Source organism: Urocampus carinirostris, chromosome 6 (assembly GCF_059441175.1).
Source record: "Urocampus carinirostris isolate Australia breed hairy pipefish chromosome 6, RoL_Ucar_1.0, whole genome shotgun sequence".
NCBI classification, from domain to species: Eukaryota; Metazoa; Chordata; class Actinopteri; order Syngnathiformes; family Syngnathidae; genus Urocampus; species Urocampus carinirostris.
The window spans coordinates 45,449,223-45,469,931 of NC_142354.1; the positions used below are offsets into that span (position 1 = coordinate 45,449,223).

General features: G+C 41.4%; 1 protein-coding gene across 2 annotated transcripts in view; it reads right to left on the reverse strand.

Annotated features, from left to right (window-relative positions):
- The window catches only part of chd5 (chromodomain helicase DNA binding protein 5), a 92,417-nt gene that overhangs the window by 69,475 nt on the left and 2,233 nt on the right, over positions 1-20,709 (reverse strand). For both annotated transcript variants that reach the window (XM_088339081.1, XM_088339080.1), the window contains exons 2-3: positions 7,022-7,170; positions 1,288-1,509 (exon numbers count right to left, since the gene is read on the reverse strand). In XM_088339081.1, coding sequence (XP_088195207.1) covers positions 1,288-1,509; positions 7,022-7,170 — 371 coding nt within the window. The remainder of the gene's footprint in view (positions 1-1,287; positions 1,510-7,021; positions 7,171-20,709) is intronic.

Here is a 20,709-nt window from a genome sequence, read left to right on the forward strand (position 1 = left end):
TACATGAGATTTTAAAGGAGGACATAGTGACTGTAAGTTGAAATATTTATTCACCGTAGGAAACTGGATTCTCTTTCAGTAGTAAACTAGTACAGTGGAACCTCGGTTCTCGACCATAATCCGTTCCAGAACACTGTTCGAAAACCGATTTGTTCCATCACCGAAATCATTTTTCCCATTAAAAATAATGTAAATCGTTTTAATCCGTTCCAACACCCTGAATGTTTACCTTGAATGTTTAACGTAAACTAAAGCTAACCCAGGCTAATCGTACGTTCGCGTTATCGTAATCTTCCGTACGAAAGATGACGCTAACATGAACGTGTAAAAATTTAAAAAAAAGGATAAAGAAAAAACTTATGCATAGGATTTCTTACCTTTGTGGTGGTCAGCAGAAGGCGCAGGCAAGATCAGACACTCGCACACCTCCTTCATGTTTTGCTATGATTTCTTTCTTAAAGGCAATAGTTGTACGCACTACTTTTCTTTTTTCACCTGTAGCAACTTTGCTGCTTGCACTGACTTTCTTGGGAGGCATAATTAGGGGCTAAAAGACTTGGTAAACCTATATTAAAAGCGAAAGCAAAAGGAAGCACGTCCGCACAAGATAATAGTTGGTCAAGAAAAGAGCGATCTTCACCCGTACGCCGCGAGCATCGCACCCGTCCACGCATTACCGGCGTTCGGACTCCAATTTTTTGACCGAACAGCGAAGCAAAAATGTCTCGAAATTTTTGGTCAGACTCCCATTTGTTTGAACTGAGAGGTGTTCGAAAACTGAGGTTCCACTGTATCACCGTTCCATGTCCACTTTGTGGCTTGTCATGAAAATCTGTTCTAAATATCAACGTATCCACTAATGAACTAATATAGCATAAATAAGATACATTTTCATTTGAGAACCAGCGTCTTAAGAATGTGGTTTAGCAAGGTCCAAAGACCCCTCTCCACTTCGAGCTTTGTTTATTGCCAGTTCGGTGCTAAAATTGTTTTAATTGTTATTGATGTCAACATTTGTGAATTATGTTCAGAGCAGACAGCATACAGCAAATGCTATCACAGGGGCAGGTTAGGTAAGGATTTATCTGTTGGGTGGGCGTGACTGTCTGAGTGGACGACTGTGATAGGCTGGTGTATGCTGTAAGTCATACAGCGGGGCGGGCGCAGAACTCAATGAGTCCAATGCATTTTATTGCACGTCGTGCACTATGATTGAAGTTTTCTCATTTATTTGGCAATTCTCGCAATTTAAAAAATGCTTTGTGAGCTCTTAGCTTTATAACTCACTTTCATGCTCCCGTCTTCATCATCATCGTCGTCGTCCTCCTCGTCCCGCTTCTTCTTTCTGGGCTTCCTCTCTTTTTTTTCCCTGGGCTTCTTTTTCTTCTTCTTACAAGGACTGAACATACTGCTCTCGCTGCCGGATCCTCGCTCCTGCCGGTCAACCTCATCCTCGTCTATGTCCGAGCCCCGGTCCTGCTCGCTATCCACACTCAACTGGATGCCTCCCTATCCAGGAGAGAATAGAAATGGTTCACTTTTGAGAGATTAGCCCAGGAAAAACGGAAAAACTTCAAATGAAATCAGAAATCAAATCGGAATGTATTTGTAAAACATTTTTGGCCAATGAACAGTCTCTCAAAGTGTTGAACAAATACATTCAATGTACAATAAGAAATAAAATCTCCACCTTTTTCCACACCCAGTGTCACGAGACGTGGTGGCGTGGTAGGTGACCGGACCAGAACGGAGGCAGGAGGCATGAAGGGAGAACTCAAATGCGTTGACGATCCATAGGTTTTATTTAATAAAATAAAAGTCGCCCAATACTCCGAGGCAAAACAGAACAATACAGAGTTCCTCCGGCACGAACTCAACAGGACAAGGCATAACAGACTAAAACAGGACAAGGCATAACAGACCGGGATTGTGAATAATGAGTAGTATGAACCCGCAACCGCAGAGCCCACCATGCAGCCTTAAATACAGACCCACCATTAATGGAACTGCTTTCAGCTGTTGCCCAGGGGGCGGGGCAGACTGGTCACCAAGGCGACCGTGACACCCAGAACACCAAGCACACAGACACACACAATGGATCAAATAAAATGAAAACAAAATGAATAATAATAATAACAATAATAATAAATAATGAAATAAATGCAATTATGGCAAGGCAGACTAACCATGTGAAGAAAGGGACATGACAAAGGCTCATTCAGGCTGATAGATGTCGCAGCAGAGGGACTCATGAAGGATTATTAGCCAGACATGGGGACTTGAGACTTAGTGACTTGGACTCGAGTCGACTCGAGTCGCTGTTTTTATGACTTGTGACTTGACTTGGACTTGGCAATCTAAGACTCGGGACTTGACTTATGACTTGACTTGCCCAAGAAAAAAATACTTGGGACTTACTTGGGACTTGAAGGTGAAGACTTGAGACTTACTTGAGACTTGCACATGTGTGACTTGGTCCCATGTCTGTTATTAGCCATCAACCACACCCCAACACAACTCTCTGTGTCTCTTTGGCTCTGTGCTAGTTCGTTGTATTCCGTGTCAAGTCCCTAGCACTCTTGTCATAACCTTTTGTTATACCAGAGTACCAAACTCTTGCCTGCCCTTCTGAATCACCACTTGACGAACTCTAGGACTGACGCCTCCGTTGCTTGGGTTTACTGAAACACCGACCCATTACCTGCCTCTTGGATCACAACCCTAGCTTTGCTCACCAACTTCCTGAGAACCTAACCCGGCCCGAATAAAAGACCACCGCTTTCTGTACTAACCTGTGTGTGCACTTTGCTTCTACACCAACCAACGTGGGTTCTTGAAAGAATGGTAGCATTATGTCATGAATATACTTCAATGAAATTAGTATGTTACATGTTATTGTGCTGAGTGTCTGTAGCTGCAAAATGAGGCAAGCAATTATCTTGCAATATATATATCTATATATATATATAAAACCTAGGGATTACCCGTGTTCATTTGAGCTGTGAAAAGTGATGGGTCCCGGGGACTCGCATGCTCCAAAATCTATGGGTCCCAACAGAGATCTATGGCTCCCCAAAATTTAGTGTTATCCAGGTTGAAATTGTAAACCGGCGACAAATATATCATATAAATCTATATATTCATTCAGTTTTAATCATCAGAGTTTATTGGTAATACAAATCAGTTATCACTTCAAGATTTTTCAGTTCACAACAATACTGTACATTATACAAAATAATATTGCTGAAATAACTATAGTAATCTATATTTTCATTCAGTTTTAATCATCACAGTTAATTGGTAATACAAAGCAGTTATCACTTCAGATTTTTCAGTTCACAATATTGTACATTATACAAAATAATATTGCTGAAATGTTAGCCTATATATTCATGCAGTTTCAATCATCACAGTTAATTGGTAATACTAAGCGGTTATCACTTCAGATTTTTCAGTTCATATATTCTTCGTGGTTTGCTGTCACGCCACTGTTGTAATGCCTTCTCAAGGTCCAATCCATTATCATCCTCCTCGTAGCGTAACCAGGAATACAATTAATTCAATTTTGGCAGGAAAGTCCTTATCTTGCTTAGGAGTATTATTTTGTTTATTTTCTTTCGTTGAGTCGTTCGCTTCAACACACGTGTTTTCCTAGCGATCTTCCGAAGAATCTCTCCGCCGTTTTTTTCGTGCCGGAATTATTGCCGTTGTCATCACTTTCGGCATTATGTTTTGACTTATTACTGACACTGAAGAAATGACCAACTTTGTGTTGATTTTCACCTTCCCTCGACGACAAGCACCACAACAATGACGTCATCTCGAAGCAACGAGATCTCGTTTGCCCAGATCGGCGTGCAGACGAAAACTCGAGCCGCGAGACCAAAACAACAATGGCGGATATGCATGACGAAAAGTTTGGACTGCGGTAAATCTTTGTTTAAAAAAAAAAAGTAATCGGGTAATAATGACAATTTTGTGACCAAAAAGTTGCGCCCCGGGGACGCACGTTGATTTGACACGATGCGTCCCCAGCAAAAATTATGCGTTATTATATGTATATGGCTTTCTTGCCTTGCCAATCAAATGATGAATAAGATGTTGGTTTGTTTATTTGTAAATCTGAGCGCGCCTCACCGCACGTGATTGGTCATTAGTGTAACAATAAACTCCAGATAATTGTTCAAAGGCCACAATGGTAAAATAACAAATGCGGTCTGCAAATGGTCTGCGGCCCGTGTACTATAAAAGAACAAAGTGAACATTTCAGAAATGTACGTAATGAAACATCTGGAAGGCTTTATGATGAAACACAAGCCAGCTGTTTTTGTGTAACAACACGTCCATTGTTTGCAAGTGTGAGTCTATGTTAGCATATTCCTCCATTTGTGTTTTCCTTCCCCTCACATCTGCATACATTTCAGTTTCCTGTCTGTATTGCTTTCATGCATAGAAAATTGAACTCGAGCGAATGTGTGTGCGCGTCTGCAGCTTGTTGCTTCCACATACGAACACGCAAACATTCTAGTTTCACTCTGTGGCGCAGTGGAAAGGCTCGCAACGCTGCGGCGCCCGCCAATCCTTTCCGAGCAGCCTGGCAGTGTTGCCATGGCGACCACATTTGAGCAGTCTCTCTCTTCCTAGTTTTTACTGTCATTCGCATCAGTCCCACAACACTAAAATGCACACACACACACACAAAAACCTCGCCACTGTTCATTTTCATTTGCATCTCCCTCCTATTTAATTTTCTTCTCTCGCTCGTTCGTGCAGCCCGCATACACACACGGCGGCTAATAGAACCGCAGCAGCCAATCACGCGGCACCGCATAACGAGCTTGTTATGCAGAGGCCCGCTCTTCTCGCCGTCTAGACAAATCTCATTTATGCATAAGAAGAAAAAGGGGAAGAGGTGGTGCTGAGGAAAGAATTGAGGAGCCCTAATGGAGGAGGGGAGCTTGGGAAAAAAAAAAAAAAGCCGGGTAAGGTAAAGGGGAGATGAAAGAGGCCCGCACGTGGCACAAGGGGGCAAAGAGGACAAAAGGGGAGGATGGTTAGCTCCCTTGGAGAGAGAACAATCAGATAACGGCTGATAACCTAATCAAATGAGATGTTCCCGCATTTTGCCTCTGCCTCACAGGGAAACACTGCAGTCTGCACAATCACACACCAGACAGCCAATGGGAACACGGCTGAATATTCGAGCTTGATGTGAAAAAAAGAAATCAACAACAACTCTTTGTCCTCACAGCTGAACTGTAAAATCAACTCGGCAGACTGATCTGAGAGCTGCTACAAAAACGGCTTCCACACTGTAGCACCTTTGTTTCACTGCCAATCGGATGAAAAGGAAAATCCTGGCTGCGGTTCTTGTGACAAAAGTAGTAGAGATAGCTGGAGATAAGGAATGGAAATGAGAAGAGAGATGGACCATTACTCTTTTGTTGGGACTGTCAAAAAAGGATTTAGGGGGGGGTCTGTGTATAGTTGGGTGGTCGTTGCGTAAGCCTTAAATACGGTATAGAGCTGCAATAATTAGTCAACAATGTCGACAAAAATCGATTCAAGAAATAGTCAACAATAGAACTAATCGTCGACTATGGTCGCCAGCAATGTTCCCTGTCATTTTCAGACCCGTGGTCTGAGCGTTCACACAAAGTCAGTGAGCAACGCTTGAAACAACAGTGAGCAACAGCAATCCCAAGTGTGGCAACTAAGTCATTATCAAACATGTCCAAAACTTGACATCAAGTTACATTTTGCGGATTTTCCGGCAATGCAAAATTATTTTTCACTTTTGTATGAATTGACTCATGTATTATTGCAAAGGTTGTATGGCCTACAAACGTCATTTTTTTTTACAACAAATCTTTCACAAGATTTCCATTTCTTTTTTTTCCTGGTATCTTTTGTCGCATAATACTAACATGTTTTGGGGCTTATTTAGTCGGTTGCACGATACACAACGGTATTTAATCACATTGTTGGCAACAAGATTGACTTGGTATAATTGGAAATTATTTGAATGCATCACAAACTTTTTCTCCTTTTTCCCTGTTTTTTTCTATTTTTTTTTAATTCCTTTAAAAAAATCTCATTGTGTTTATTTTTTCCTAGCAGTTACTTTTATCTTTTTGTTCTCTATTTCCTTTTTTTCCTTTGTTTTTTTCTTTTCTTTTTTCTGAATTTTTCCTTCTTTTTTTTCTCTTCCTTTTGTTTCTTTTTATCTCAGCTTTTCACTACTTTTTCTTTTTGGTATTTTTTTCTTTTGTGTTCTATTCCCCCTTCCTCTAAGTCATTTTGTGCATAATTCTACATAATATTTGGTCATTTAGGGATGAAAATAGTGAAAACAACCTGAAGAGCCATTCAGGACCCGAAAGAGCCGGTTCCTTTTAATTAGCCAAGCCGAAGAAGCCGGTTCTCGAAAAACTCTACTGACTTTACTCAACTTTGTTCTACTTCGACCTTGACTTCCAAATATCACATTTAGAACACAACGTCAGGGGAACCTGTTTATTTTTACCTTCATGCACTGTAACTTTGACTTAATTTGCTTTTTAATTAGCATTTTCGAGCCCTGATTTTTGTGAGCTGGCTAGATTTTCTTGTGCGCGGAAAAGCTATGGGTAGTGCGCAATGGCGCACACACGCAGCTTAGAGGGAACATTGCGCTGGATAGATTTTCTTGCGCGCTGAGAATATGCAAGCAGTGCGCGATTGCGCACGCGCGCAGCTTAGAGGGTGCATTGGTTGGTACGTAATATGTCGTATATTATATTTCATTTCATCATACAGTTACAGTACCTGAAATGAAATACTGTATACCATAAGGAGCATTGCACCATATACTTGGAGTATTTACTGTCAATATAGTCCATTATATCTTGCATGTACTTTTGAATTCAATATGTACTTGGTAGCATGTATGATGTTGATGAACTTGGGAAGTACAGTAGCAGTTATATGAGAGCGTGAATCAACGCAAGTAGAGGGTTTGTGTTGGCTCATGGGAACTCACCTCCTTTTTCCGCTTTTTGACTTTCACCTCCTTCCCCTCCTTTATCTTTTTGCTCTTCTTTTTCTTCTGCTGCTTGAGGGATTCCTCGTCGTCCGAGAAGAAGCTGCCAATGGATGCCAGAGGCAGTGCCGTGTGCACGTCCTCTTCGTCTACAAACACAAAAGTCTTTATTTTAGTGACTTCTTGATTACCGTAAATTCCGGACTATAGAGCGCACCCGATTATAAGCCGCACCCACCACATTTTAAGAGGAAAACCGATTTTGTAAATACACAAGCCGCACCTGTATATAAGCCGCATGCGCCCACATTCAAAACCGACTTCTTGTCCCGCGATTGAAACTAAATGTCCTTCATTAAAGTACACAGTCCAAAAATCACAGCCAGCAAAATGAACGGAAAATGATACCGGTACTTAAGGTTTGATGCAGACCTGCAGAGTACGGGTCCCGTTGAAAGTAATCCAAGGAAATAAGTGCATTTCCAAAGGTAAGGGTGGGAAAAATATATCAGATGAACACATTTACTCACGCAACTCCTTTTTCTTTAACCAACTTTTTACCCCCTCTTCTTTCCTTGTCTGTCCCTCACCTTTAGCGGTCCCCACTTAAACTCGGCACCCCGCGTTTGTTCCGCCCCTGATTTTTCGTTCACCCGTACAAAACATATCAGAATAAGTGTTTAAAATGAATACAAATAAATACATTACAAAAATATACAGTTGCAAATACATATTATACATGGGTTACACATATTTACGAAGAAAGACAGTACACCGAGAGAGTTTTCAAAGCTTTAATAATAATAATATAGCTTTCATCCCAAACTGTGCCTTAGACAGGGCAGTTAATGGTAGCTACACTCGAGCGCCGCTGGTGGCCGCATCACTGAATAAGCCGCAGGGTTGAAAGTTAGGGAAAAAAGTAGCGGCTTATATTCCAGAATTTACGGTACTTTTTACTTTATAATCAAAACAGCTATAGCACTTTACATAATTAGGTAAGACAACCCTTTAACAACAATACACTTAAAAAAATAAATGATTATTTCATTGGGAGAAAATATGTTTAAGTTTTCTTTCTTTTATTATATTGTAATTCAGTTTCTGTGTATAAAAAAAACAAAATCATCTTTAAAATGGGAACAAATACTTTAAAATAATTTGTCTTTGCTTTGAAGGTGGGGTGCGTCATTTGATGTGTCCTTTAAACGTTAAAGGTATAGCCTTTTCCACATTGAGTATGTGTTAACAATGCCCAACTGAGTTCAAAGAGGCTTTATTCACAAAAATTCCACTGCGCCTAGGTTACTTTTAGTAACGCTGTTTTTGGACGCGCAACACGTTAAGTAGAAGAAAGGGGGGTGAATGAGGGGAGGTTGGAGAGCGACTTTATTCTCGTCATCGCAGTTTTTTTGTTAGTGTTGCATGAAAATTGTAAAAGTAAGAAAAGGCCTGTTTCAAATAAAGTCCAAACCCCAACCTGAAGCCCCCGAAAATTTTTAAAAAAGAGCTTATTGAAGCGCATCAAAAAAAACATGTACTTGGTGAATGAGCTGCCTCACTGTGCGGAGTTTGTATGTTCTCCCCGTGCTTGCGTGGGTTTCCTCTGGGGACTCCGGTTTCCTCCCACTTTCCAAAGACATGCATGTCAGGTGGATTGGCCGGTCCAAATTGTCCCTAGGTGTGAATGAGCGAGCGAGTTGTCTGTCCCCGTGTGCCCTGCGATTGGCTGTCAACCAGTTCAGGGTGTCCCCTGCCCACTGCCCGATGATTGCTGGGATGGGCTCCAGCACCCCCGCGACCTTACTGAAGATAAGCGGTATAGAGATGAGATGAGGTGTCCAATTCGGGCTATAATTGCTTGTGAAAGCCAAGAAGCAACCGTGACGACAAAACGTCACAGCTGAGAGAAACAGAACGCTAACCTGCAAGCGGGGGACTCCGTCGGTCGGACCCCGGGCCCGCTGTGCGTTTCCCATCTGCCTCTTGCCAAAGCGTCCGCGTACAAACGAGCTGACTTGCTGGGCCCGGCGGCCCGTTTAGCAGATGTAGCAGGCCAACTACATCACTACTAACACGCCGCATGAATAAGCCAGCGCGTGGGATCAACCTGCCAACATTTGTCCGCCTGGCCTGCAGGGGTGCTTTTAGTTCCGGCCCGAGCAGACGGAGCAAAACAAACAGTTTAGCGGCGCGAGCAGGAGGTTACCCCTGTCACACTGACATTTCACATTCCTGACACATCAGGAGTCACCGATGACTCAAGCGGGCACATGGAGACACTTGGTTTTCATACTTGGGGAGGCCTCACTTCAACACAACTGCAGGACAAAGACTAGGAACCTTCCCGTGGTGTCCTGCTTTACGAATCCAACTCAATCCACTCAGACTCGCTCTCTCTATCTTTCTTGGTCCTCTCTCCTTCTTTGTCTCTCCTTTTCTCTCTTCCCCCTTTACACTCTTGTCTCTCATTTTCTCTATCCCTCTATTTCCTACTCTCTCCCCACCTCTCTTACTCTCTTTTCCCCTTTTTTGCGTTTTACTCTGTCTGTCTGTCTTTCTCTCTTTCTATCTGTCCCTCTCTTTCTCTCTTCTACTCTCCTCTCTCTGTTCTTCTTAGGGCGGGCGACTTCGAGAGAAACCCTGGCCCCCGGTCCAAATGCCAGTGGTGCTTTCGAACCATTCGCTGCGACCACACCCCGATCGCCTGTACTACCTGCCCACGGGGCTTCCGTAAATCATGCACCGGCCTGTCCGAACGTACTAAGGACTTCAGAGGCTTCGTATGCTTGGTTTGCTTGGGTCACACCCCGTCAGGCCTGGCGGCACAGGACAGTCGCAGCCCCCTCTCCTTCGGAGAACTACGGAGCCCCCCACGAGCGAGTCTAGCGCTACTAAGGATTACCTTAGGCACCTTGAGTGTCTCAACAACAACAACAACTGCAGTCCGGATGTACCGTTAATGTTTAAGCTAGTGGTTCGCAAAGTGGAGTCTACGATAAACATCTCTCCAGGGGTCTGCGACACGATGTCTGGGATAGAGTTCTAACAAAATATTTTTCTGATGTCAAGTCAAGTCACCTTTATTTGTACAGCCCTTAATCACAAAATGTATCAAAGGACTGTACAGGCTCGTCTGGGGATATAGAGATCGCAGGTTCGAATCCCGGCTTCTGTGTCTGACATGTCGAAGTGTCCTTGGGTAAGATACTGAACCCCTAATGCCCCCAATAAACAAGTTGGTGCCTTACATGGCTGCACGGCCGCGATTCGTAAAATGTGAAGCACATTGTAAAGTGCTTTGGGAACTCTTCATTGACTTGAAAAGCGCTATATAAATGCAGATCATTTCATTTCATTTTCTCATCTGACATGAAGGGAAAGAAAAACTCAGAACCTCAACATGAGGAAAATAAGAAACCTTAAGAAGAGGCCTCAGAAGTTGTAATACCCCTGCCAGGGTGACCCGGCTGCGATAGACGTTGCATTGAGTAGCATCACACAAAACATAGTGAACATCAATTAAAAAAACACAGCTAATAGGTAAAATTGTCCAAAAAGTCCATAACTGGCCCCGCCCCCTGGGCACCGGCTGTAGTAAATCAGTTAATTTGCGTGTGTAATACTTAAGGGTGGGTTGTGGGTATTGCGGGTGCTGGTTCATTGCATTTTCTGTCTGCATTTTCCGTTTTGTTTTGCTCTGTCCTGTTTTGTTTGATTCGGAGGAAACCTGTGTTTTCACGTTTTGAGTAAAAGCCTGTTTTTGTTCTGTTTTGTCCCGCAGTTTTGGACGACTTTTATTTTGCTAAATAAAAGTTTTGATCGTCAACGCAAATGAGTTCTCCCTTCCTGCCTCCTGCCTCCGTTCTGGTCTGGTTCCCGTGACAATAACAGCAAAAGACGCAACTTCTCAGCTTTTGAAGAAAAGACAAAAAAAACTTTTATTTTTCTGTCTCGCTTCCCATCAATTGTGTTACTTATTTGTCATGATTGCCCTATTTGGAACACCTGTGGCAGCTTGATAGGCGCCAACAGCTCAGACAAGCTGATTGGTGGCCACACCCTTCTTAAGCCCCCGACTTCAGTTCAAACTTTGTCAGATCATTGCGAGCTGTTGTGTTTCACTCAGTGAGCGTTCCCGTCTGACTTCATCCCTGTTAAAACCTGTTTCCTGCCCAATTCCCGTTTTCCGACCCGTTTCCGAACCTGACTACGCCTGTTTTGCCTGCCGCCTGCCTATGACTACTATTACGAATTCGACATCGCCTCTGATCTCCAGCCCTGGTCAAACGACGTGCCAATCGTGCCTGTGGCCACCAATCAGCTTGTCCGGGCTGTTGGCGCCAATCAAGCTGCCACAGGTGTTCCAAATAGGGCAATTGTGTCAAAAACTTGCCAAATCAGCCGGAATATTGCGTTCCCTTCGTTATTACGTGCAAGTGTGAGGCAGGGTTTTTAACTCTATTAAATGTGAAGATAAAAAAAAACAAATCGTCTGGAAGCTAATCATTAATGAAAACTGCCCTTTCCAGTGTTGAACCACGTTTTGATTTATTGTGCAAAAATAAAAAAGCGAAACCACGCGCCAGACAAAACTGACAGGCGTTAAGCCATCTGGAGAGACAAAGTACATTGCCATGAAATCAAAGAGCAGACTCATGCAAGCGCTGGTTACTTTCATATACCTTGACGCTTGCGAGACATGGACTCTCAGAGATAGGCTCCAAACGATAGTCAAGGTTGTAGAGATACAATACTATAGGAATCGTCTAGGCATCAGCGACATAGCACATGTGACAAACAAAAAAGTGAGCAACACCATCCGAGGGCACATTGAAACCTACAAAAAAACTGGTTTCAACCGTGCAAACCAAATCTGCAGAAGGGTCACGTCATAAGATCATCAGGAAGGGTCAAGAGCATTCTCCAAAGGGGGCCGACAACATTAAGGAATGGACTGGTGGCTACTTCACCAAAGCCCAAACTCCAGGAACCGTTAGCAGTGGAGAAAGCTGTCCAGTGTTAAGGTATCTTTGAACCGTGATGTGTTTCAGTAAGATGAGCGAGAGGTGGTAAAGAAGACCCTGCAAACATTTAAGTGTTGCAGAGAAGACTTCACTAGTCGGTGTGTAAGGAACAAAAACAACTGTGAAAGTTTCAGTGTGAGAGCATTAATGTGAGAGCATTTCAGTACTGCAAGTGGGAGAGGACCCTGGATTGCATTCCTAGAGGGTTTCCGTAAAAATGGCAACCTCTCACATACAGACTGCAGTGTTCATTTGAGCTGTGAAAAGTGATGGGTCCCGGGGACTCGCACGCTCAAAAATCTATGGGTCCCAACAGAGATCTATGGTTCCCCAAAATTTTGTGTTATCAAGGTTGAAATCGTGAATCAGCGACAAATATATGATATAAATCTATATATTCCTTCCGTTTTAATCATCACAGTTAATTGGTAATACAAAGCAGTTATCACTTCAGATTTTTCAGTTCACAATATTGTACACTATACAAAATAATATTGCTGAAATATTTATATATTTTTGCAGTTTTAATCATCACAGTGAATTGGTAATACCAAGCAGTTATCACTTCAAAATTTTCAGTTCATATATTCTTTGTGGTTTGCTGTCCCGCCATAATTGTAATGCCTTCTCAAGGTCCAATCCATTATCATCCTCCTCATAGCGTCACCAGGAATATAATTGAGTCCATTTGGGCAGAAAAGTCCTTTTCTTGCCAGGAGTATTCCTTTGTTTATTATCTTTCGTCGAATCGTTCGCTTCAAAACACGTGTTTTCCTTGCCTTCGCGGTCTTCTGAAGAATTTCTCCGCCGTTATTTCGTGCCGGAATTATTGCCGTTGTTACCACTTTCTGTATTATGTTTCGACTTATTACCGACACTGAATAAATTACAATTTTTTTGTTGATTTGCACCTAATACCAACTGTTTTTCCGGAGGCATACTTCTCTTTCACTCGACAACCGCCACAACAATGACGTCATCTCGAAGCAACGAGATCTCGTTTGCCGAGATCGGCGCGAGACCAAAACAACAATGGCGGATCTGCCTGACGAAAAGTTTGGAGTGCGGTAAATCTTTGTTTAAAAAAAAAAGTAATCGGGTAATAATGACAATTTGGTGTCAAAGACGTTGCGTCCCCAGCAAAAATGATGCATCTAGGACGCGGGGACGCTGGCAAACCAGAACACTGAGACTGTAAGAGCAGCAGCAATAATTTGACACCTGCCTCGTATCCCCCTCCCTCTTTGCTGCTAAATGGCCCGTGCTTTCCCCTTGGGAATGAGATCTCTCCGCTGGGTGAGCGCGGGTGCCCCGATGGGACGTGACGGAACTGCGGGACGGGAAAAGGTGGAGGTCACCTGCGAGCCGTATCAGTCAAGGCAGCGAAACTCCGAAAGGATAACAAGCCTCGCGGAGACAAGACAGACCACAGAGTCGCTTTTGACCTTCAGGGCAGTGGAGAACAAGGCATGGGAGATTAATGAGGACCACCATAGTGAAGTCCATCGGGCCCTGCATGGAACATCTTCACTCAATAGGATGTAAACACATACCTGTCAAGCTGTACGTTTTTGCCGTACAAAGTACGTTTATGATGCATTTTAAGAAGCGTACGACGTACGAGAAAATCTGTACGAAAAACCCAAATTTGTCAATGATGGGTCCAATCCGGTATACACCGACGATCACCAAACTGCAAATCAATCGTGTCAAACGAGTTCACAAGTCATTCTGATCTGAAAACAACAGGCGGGGTTGATTGAGTCAATTTGAAAAACACGTGGTCTTAAAAAACATCGGATTTCATGTGGTAGTTGTGTAATGAAAGGAAGTCCGTCTCTTTTTAGAGAACCGGCTTTTTTGGCTCAACTCATTAGAGTCAGCTCTCAAACGGCTCACTTGCTTTAATACATTATATTACGAATGATTATGTTGTTGTCAGGAAACGGACCGGGAAGCAGGAAGTCGTAACTCATATGCGTAGACGATCTGTCACTTTAATTAGGAAATAAAAGTTGTCCAACACACAAACGGAGCAAAGACAAAACAAAACAGGTTTAAAGGCAATCAAAATTACAAACTAGGCATTACTCAAATCAAACAGGCATGAACATGTCTTCAACAAGGTAAAGCAATGGTCTGGCAACGGGCAGTCCCAAAAGGAGCGTTTAAGTACACCACAAGCAATCAGTTCAATGCGTGTCAGCCGGTGTCAAGGGGCGGGGCCAACTGGGTGCCATGACAACCGTGCAGGACATGACAGTTGTATAAAAAAATTAAGAGAAAAAAGTATAAAGGGAGAAAATGAAAAAAGACAGGTTTGTGGTTATCCCTTTAATCAGTAATTATCAACAATAATTTAATACAGAAAATGAATTCATCATTGGAATAAAAAATGTAATATTCTACTTTATTGAAATGATGAAATGAAATGATCTGCATTTCTATAGCGCTTTTCAAGTCAATGACTTCCCAAAGCGCTTTACAGTGTGCTTCACATTTCCCAATAGCGGCCTTGTATTGCAGCCATGTAAGGCGCTAACCTGCTTATTGGGGGTATTAGGGGTTCAGTGTCTTACCCAAGGACACTTCGACATGTAACACAGACAAGCCAGTATTCGAACTGGGATCCCTTGATCCCAAGACGAGCGCTCTACCTCCTGAGCTACTGCCGCCCCCAAATTATATTATATATACGTCCAAGCGACTTAATTTTTGAACTTTTTTATAATAAACCTCATTCATGTTGAGCAACTCAGTGTCTCACAACAAAATGTTCATGAACAATATATATAACGAAACACATGTACAATATAACATGTTAAACTACATAAATAAACACGGCATGAAGCCCTGGAGCGCGACAGGTATGTAAACACATACTCAATAGGACTCTATTTGGACTTTATTTTGTCAGGAAAATAAAACATAAGGTGGTGGTGTCTAAAAAGTATCAACAGGAAGTACACTTTTTAATTTTTTTCACAGATTCTCCAATGTTATCCTTCAAAGGAATGGTCTCACATACTCTTGCAAATGCTTTCTTACCAGTAAAACCTTCTCACACTTCTGAAAACTCTCACATTCAACGGACTCAACCACGCAATGAAGACACCTAAAACACTCTCATATGCATCACAGAACTTGCCTCACAAAGCATTTTTTTTCCTCTTATACGTTGCCAGAGGAATAAAATCATTTTTTTAGATTGGATAAGAAAATAATTTTCTGATTTTGATTTTTTTTTTTTGTAGAAACATTTAAAGCAGGGGGCAGCACGGCGGCGCAGTGGTTAGCGCTTGTGCGGCACAGTTCATGTCATGGGAACCTGTCGTGGGTTCAAATCCAGCTCCAGACTTCCTGTGCGGAGTTTGTATGTTCTCCCCGTGCTTGCGTGGGTTTCCTCCGGGCACTCCGGTTTCCTCCCACGTTCCAAAAACATGCATTTCAGGTGAATTGGCCGGTCTAAATTGTCCCTAGGTGTGAATGAGCGAGTGAGTCCCCTGCCCACTGCCCGGAGATGGCTGGGATGGGCTCCAGCCCCCCCGCGACCCTAATGAGGATAAGCGGTACGGCTAATGAGATGAGATGAGATTTAAAGCAGGGTCTCAAACTAGAGTTAGGGTCTGGGTGAGGGTGGGTCAAATCGGGTTTTCCAAAAGAAAACCTCCGATAAAAAACATTCTACTGTTCTCAAATATATTTCTATCTTTTTTCTACACAAGATAAAACTTAAAAATTGAAGAAAAACATTACGAATTAATGTTTTTTTTATCTGATCATATTCTATATTATATTGCACTTCAGAATTGCGCTTTCAATTTCATTTGGCGTTATTATTATTTCAATGACCAATTTTATTCCCTTTTCTTTGAAAATAAACTAAACAATAAACTTGTGTGAACTGCACTTACAGTAAACATTTATATTATGGCGGGGGGCTTAACCTATCATCCCGAGGGCCACAATTAGCCCCCTGGCCGTGGCTTTGAGGAACCGCTGATTTCAAGGGACCTTGTGTACTATTCGAGTCACTGAATGCTGAAGTGGAACCGAAAACATTTGCTACAGAACACAAAGAAGAATACAAACGAAGGAGAATCAAAGCGATCAAAATGCAACATTTTACTTCTCTTTTTTTTTTTTTTTTGCCCAGCCTTTTTGAGGTTTTTGGTTACCAGCTCTTTTCTGGTTTTCACGACCAGAACAGAAACAGGACCCAATTGCGTAACATTAACCACAAGTTTTATTGAAAGAAAGAGGAAGGGCTGCGTCCGTAATCCAGTGCTCGCTGGACGAGGGAAGCAAGCCGCTCACAAAATCGGATCCTGATCCGAATACGGAAGGGAATCTCCCGTAGCAGGAGATGGCGGTGTCAAGGACGGAAAAACAGGTCGATAGCATGGACAGGAGAGCAAAAATGTGGTCGGGATCAAAAACGGGTCGTAAGCCGGGACGAGAGAGCAGACGTGGTCGGAATCAAAAAACAGGTCGTAGCCGGAGACGGGGAGATCAGGAACGAACAGGTGGAAAAACGGATGCAAAAACGGGACAGGCGGGAGTCAGGGTCAAAATTCAGATTCAGATTCAGATTCAGATTCAGAGTCAGGGTCAAAATGCTTGCCTTGTAACAACAGAGGTTCGCTGACGGACTGACAAATGAGCGGGCGCGGGTGATCCAAATCGGTAATCATGACACTGGTAATGTAATATAAATGATAACTTCTCGACCTATGAATATTTAAAGAAAATGCATGTTTATATGAAAGCTCATAATTGGTGTGCTTTTTATTTGAATCAATGTTGGTTTTATTGAATGAATCTTTTTTTTGTACTACTACAAAGCGCTAAATAATACACACTGTCCCCTTAAGAGATATAGCTAAGAAATGTTTAGAAGGTGACCGTATAGTCGCTCAGGGACTACGTCCTCATTTCACATATTTAGATATTTATGTATTTATTTATGTGTGCATTTTTAATCAAACCCTTTATTGAAATATTCCCTCATGTATTAATGTACCTTATTTTAAATCATTTATTTTCTAATTTTTCAAGGAACCATTTTGTTTTTGATCCATCTAGTTATTTATTTTTCAAATACATAATTCATTTGAATATAGATTAAAAAAATTAAAAGTCTTTTACCGGAGATAATCCCTTTGAACCTAAAATATTTTACAAACACAAAAGACGTAACATCATCCCCACAAAGTTTGTTTGTGATGCGATTCTTATTGTATTGGCCTACTCTAAATTACAATATAAAAGAGTTTTTCTGCAGTAATTTAGGATATAGAATTCGTTCTGCCCGCTGCCCGTCAATGCCAATATCCGGCTTATCTCTGAAGAGCGGGATGACGCTTTACATTGAAAAACCACGGCAACCAGGTGATGAAGGTGCTGAATGAGTCAGAGGAGGTGGATTCTCCTGCTACTGTTAACCATAGAAACCGGTACTATTTATTTCATGTAAGGAAGCAAAACCCTATCCAAAAAAACACAATTGAGAGGGATAGGTGCACCCAGGTTGTATCTGCCCAACAGGGTTGGGTTGGGTTACTTTAACTGGATTACTTTCAATGACTTTTGGATGACTCCGATACCAAATATGCTAATAAAAGACAAAAGAAACTAAATAGGAATAAAAGTACTCAATTTTGTGCAGGCTTGGGGAGTAACGGAACACACGGAACAGCAAAAATGATGCTGGGAAGCTGTTTGTATTTATTTTCATTTGGTTTCTGTGGCATTTGATGTTCGTTTTGCCGAAGATCAAAGAGATCAACGCCAGGAGAGAAAGCTTACCACGTGTTGTGAGTCATCATTTTATTCATATTTAGCTTCTTTTGTCTTTTATTAGCATATTTGGTATTGGAGTCATCCAAAAGTCATTGAAAGTAATCCAGTTCAAGTAACCCTACCCAACCCTGCTGCCCAAATCACACATCAGTAGGTGGTGCCACCTACTACCCAGGCAGTCAAGGGATCCGTGAACCGTGAAATGAGAAACATATATAAGGCATAAACAAATAAAAATACAACAAAAGGGATCGTACTGTAATGCGGCAAAGGGGCAATGACGGTATAGCATCAAGGAGAGGAAGAAACTCATTTCACAAAGAAATAACATGACGGAAAATATAAGAGCGGAGACCGAGAACTATAATATCATACTAAATCAATAGCGAGGGTAAACTTACGTTAGCATGCATGTTTTATTTACAATGAAGCAGTAATGTGCCGGAGCGAGCCTGAGCATATTAAACAGGGACTTTAATAATGCGTAAATCAGAAGGAGAGCAAACGTGAATGCGGCACAGGCAACTGGATTCAAATGGTGTCAACTTTCAGAGAACAGCCAAAAATAGACGTGATTTAGGGGGAGGTGCTGAGGAGATTTTTCTGTCTATAGACAATCTTTCACATCACAGGATGGAACCTGGCTTCTCTTTCATCCATGTGGTCGAAAACATGAGAAGAAATGATTAAAAGGGAAACGTATCGATGTAGTGTTTTAGTAAGGTCAACAATAATAAATAAATAAAATAAATAATTTCCTTGTATTGTCATTCTGTGTAACAATGTACACAGAACGAAATGTCGATTGCACCTGACCCGTTGTAGCGAGCCGATGCAGCCGCAGCCAACAGAGGGCGCCGCCGACCACTTTTTAAGTCTTAGGAATGACTCGGCCGGGGCGCGAACCACCGACCTCCCAGTCTCAAAGCGGGCGCCTTACATAGTGCCAGAAAACATACACAATTTATTCACTCGGAAAGAGTGAAATTATAACTTGAGGGGCTGTGGTGAATTCAAAATCCCAAAGGTGAGAACCACCAGGAAAAGTATGTGTGTGTCCGTGTGCGGAGTCAGACTTTGGAATAATTTGCAAAATGAGATCAAACAATGTCCAAATATCCATGTGTTCAAATTTAAATATAAAAAAGCATTACTGGCGAAATACAGGGATGAAGAAAATGGAATATGAGGGAGATTGGAAATACTGCGTTTCAAACTATGGTTAACTTGTCGTTATTGTTGCTATTATTATATCAGAACTGTTATTATAAGTATTGTGTTTACTTTTATTGTTATTATCACTGGTGCCGCAGTGACATTATGCGCATTATGACGTTGACGGATGGTATTGCGAAGATTAGAGTATAAAATATGTGATTATTGTAACTATTATAATTATTGATATCTGACCCATGTATTTTGTTGTATTGGACACAAGAGGAGCTATCTATAAAATGTATTTAATAAGGAAGATAAAGGGGTAGGAAAAATAAGCATCTGCTTCTGACTACCCCTTTTCCAACATGTTATGTGACATTATTCTGTTGTTGACTCATTGTTTTTGTCCTGTTTTTATTTTTATGTTCGAAATAAAAGTTTTCATTCATTCATTCATATTTAGGAGCAACTTCTCACTGACCACATTGTGTCACAAAGCATTCTTTGACTTCTGCATTTTAATGGTTTCAATAACCAAAATATTTTTCAAATGACGTGTTGTATCAGTATGTAATTGTATCGATTCCATAAAAAAAGTTTCTAATAATTTCTTAAGTGGAAGTAAATATTGCCCCACTATCTTTTCTTTTTTTGTTCTAAAGGGACAGAGTGTGTTATTTGACCACCAGATGTTACTGTATTTTGTGGTGCAACTGAAAACGAGTGCTTAGAAGGCACAAGGAAGACTGAACCATTTTTCTTCTCAATATTTTTTGTACAGCCAATCAGGGTTTTTGGTTTTAGCGAGTATCCGTATTAGAATAATGGCAGACAATCATGTCAGCTCTTTGTTATGTCATGTAAAATAAATGCAAATTTCCCCACATACGTTTTTATAATAGTTCATGTATTTTTGATTATTTTTTAATCAATATTGTTTTAATCAGTTAATCACCTTCTGTTTTTTTTTTTTATTATTAGGAGGCAGTGAATACAACACACTGTCCCTTTAGGTCTTTTTAACATGTTGATCCACGTTGACAATATAAATAATTCTATTCGACTTTTAGTCAGCCAATGCCGTACCCCATTTCCCATTTAATTTGAATATTTTAGAATAGAATAGAATAGAATATACCTTTATTGTCATTGTTACAAAATGGGTTAAGATATTGTGACAACGAAATTGGGCATGACACTCCAGTTTCACACAATCACAGTGAGGTAAAAAAGCCAAGAAGATAAAGGAACAGAGAAGATAAGGTGATAAAACAAGGAGGATAAGGTTATAGTTATAATTTACACGATATTTACCCAAGAAATGTCGGCATATAGGATGTTACATACAGTTTGGTATCGTAGGGTTGTGCAATATGCATTTGGTGCAATTGATTTATTGATTTGTTCAGTGATATGTCCTTGATAAATCATGAATTGATCCATTTTGCTGTTTTTCTGAAGAACCTCAAACCAGCCATCCCCCTCTGGAGTTTTCAAATCAGTAGTTGGGTCAAACCTTCCAATTCCAACTCCTAAAGCTTATTGACAAACAGGGATCCAATGGTATGGCTGTCAACCTCAGCCAATATCTCCCCTTAATAATGATTGCTATTCCCCTAATTAAGGGATAATTAACCTTACAAACGCAACATGATACCTATTAATTCACAGAAAGACAGACTATAAACAGTTAAAACCCCC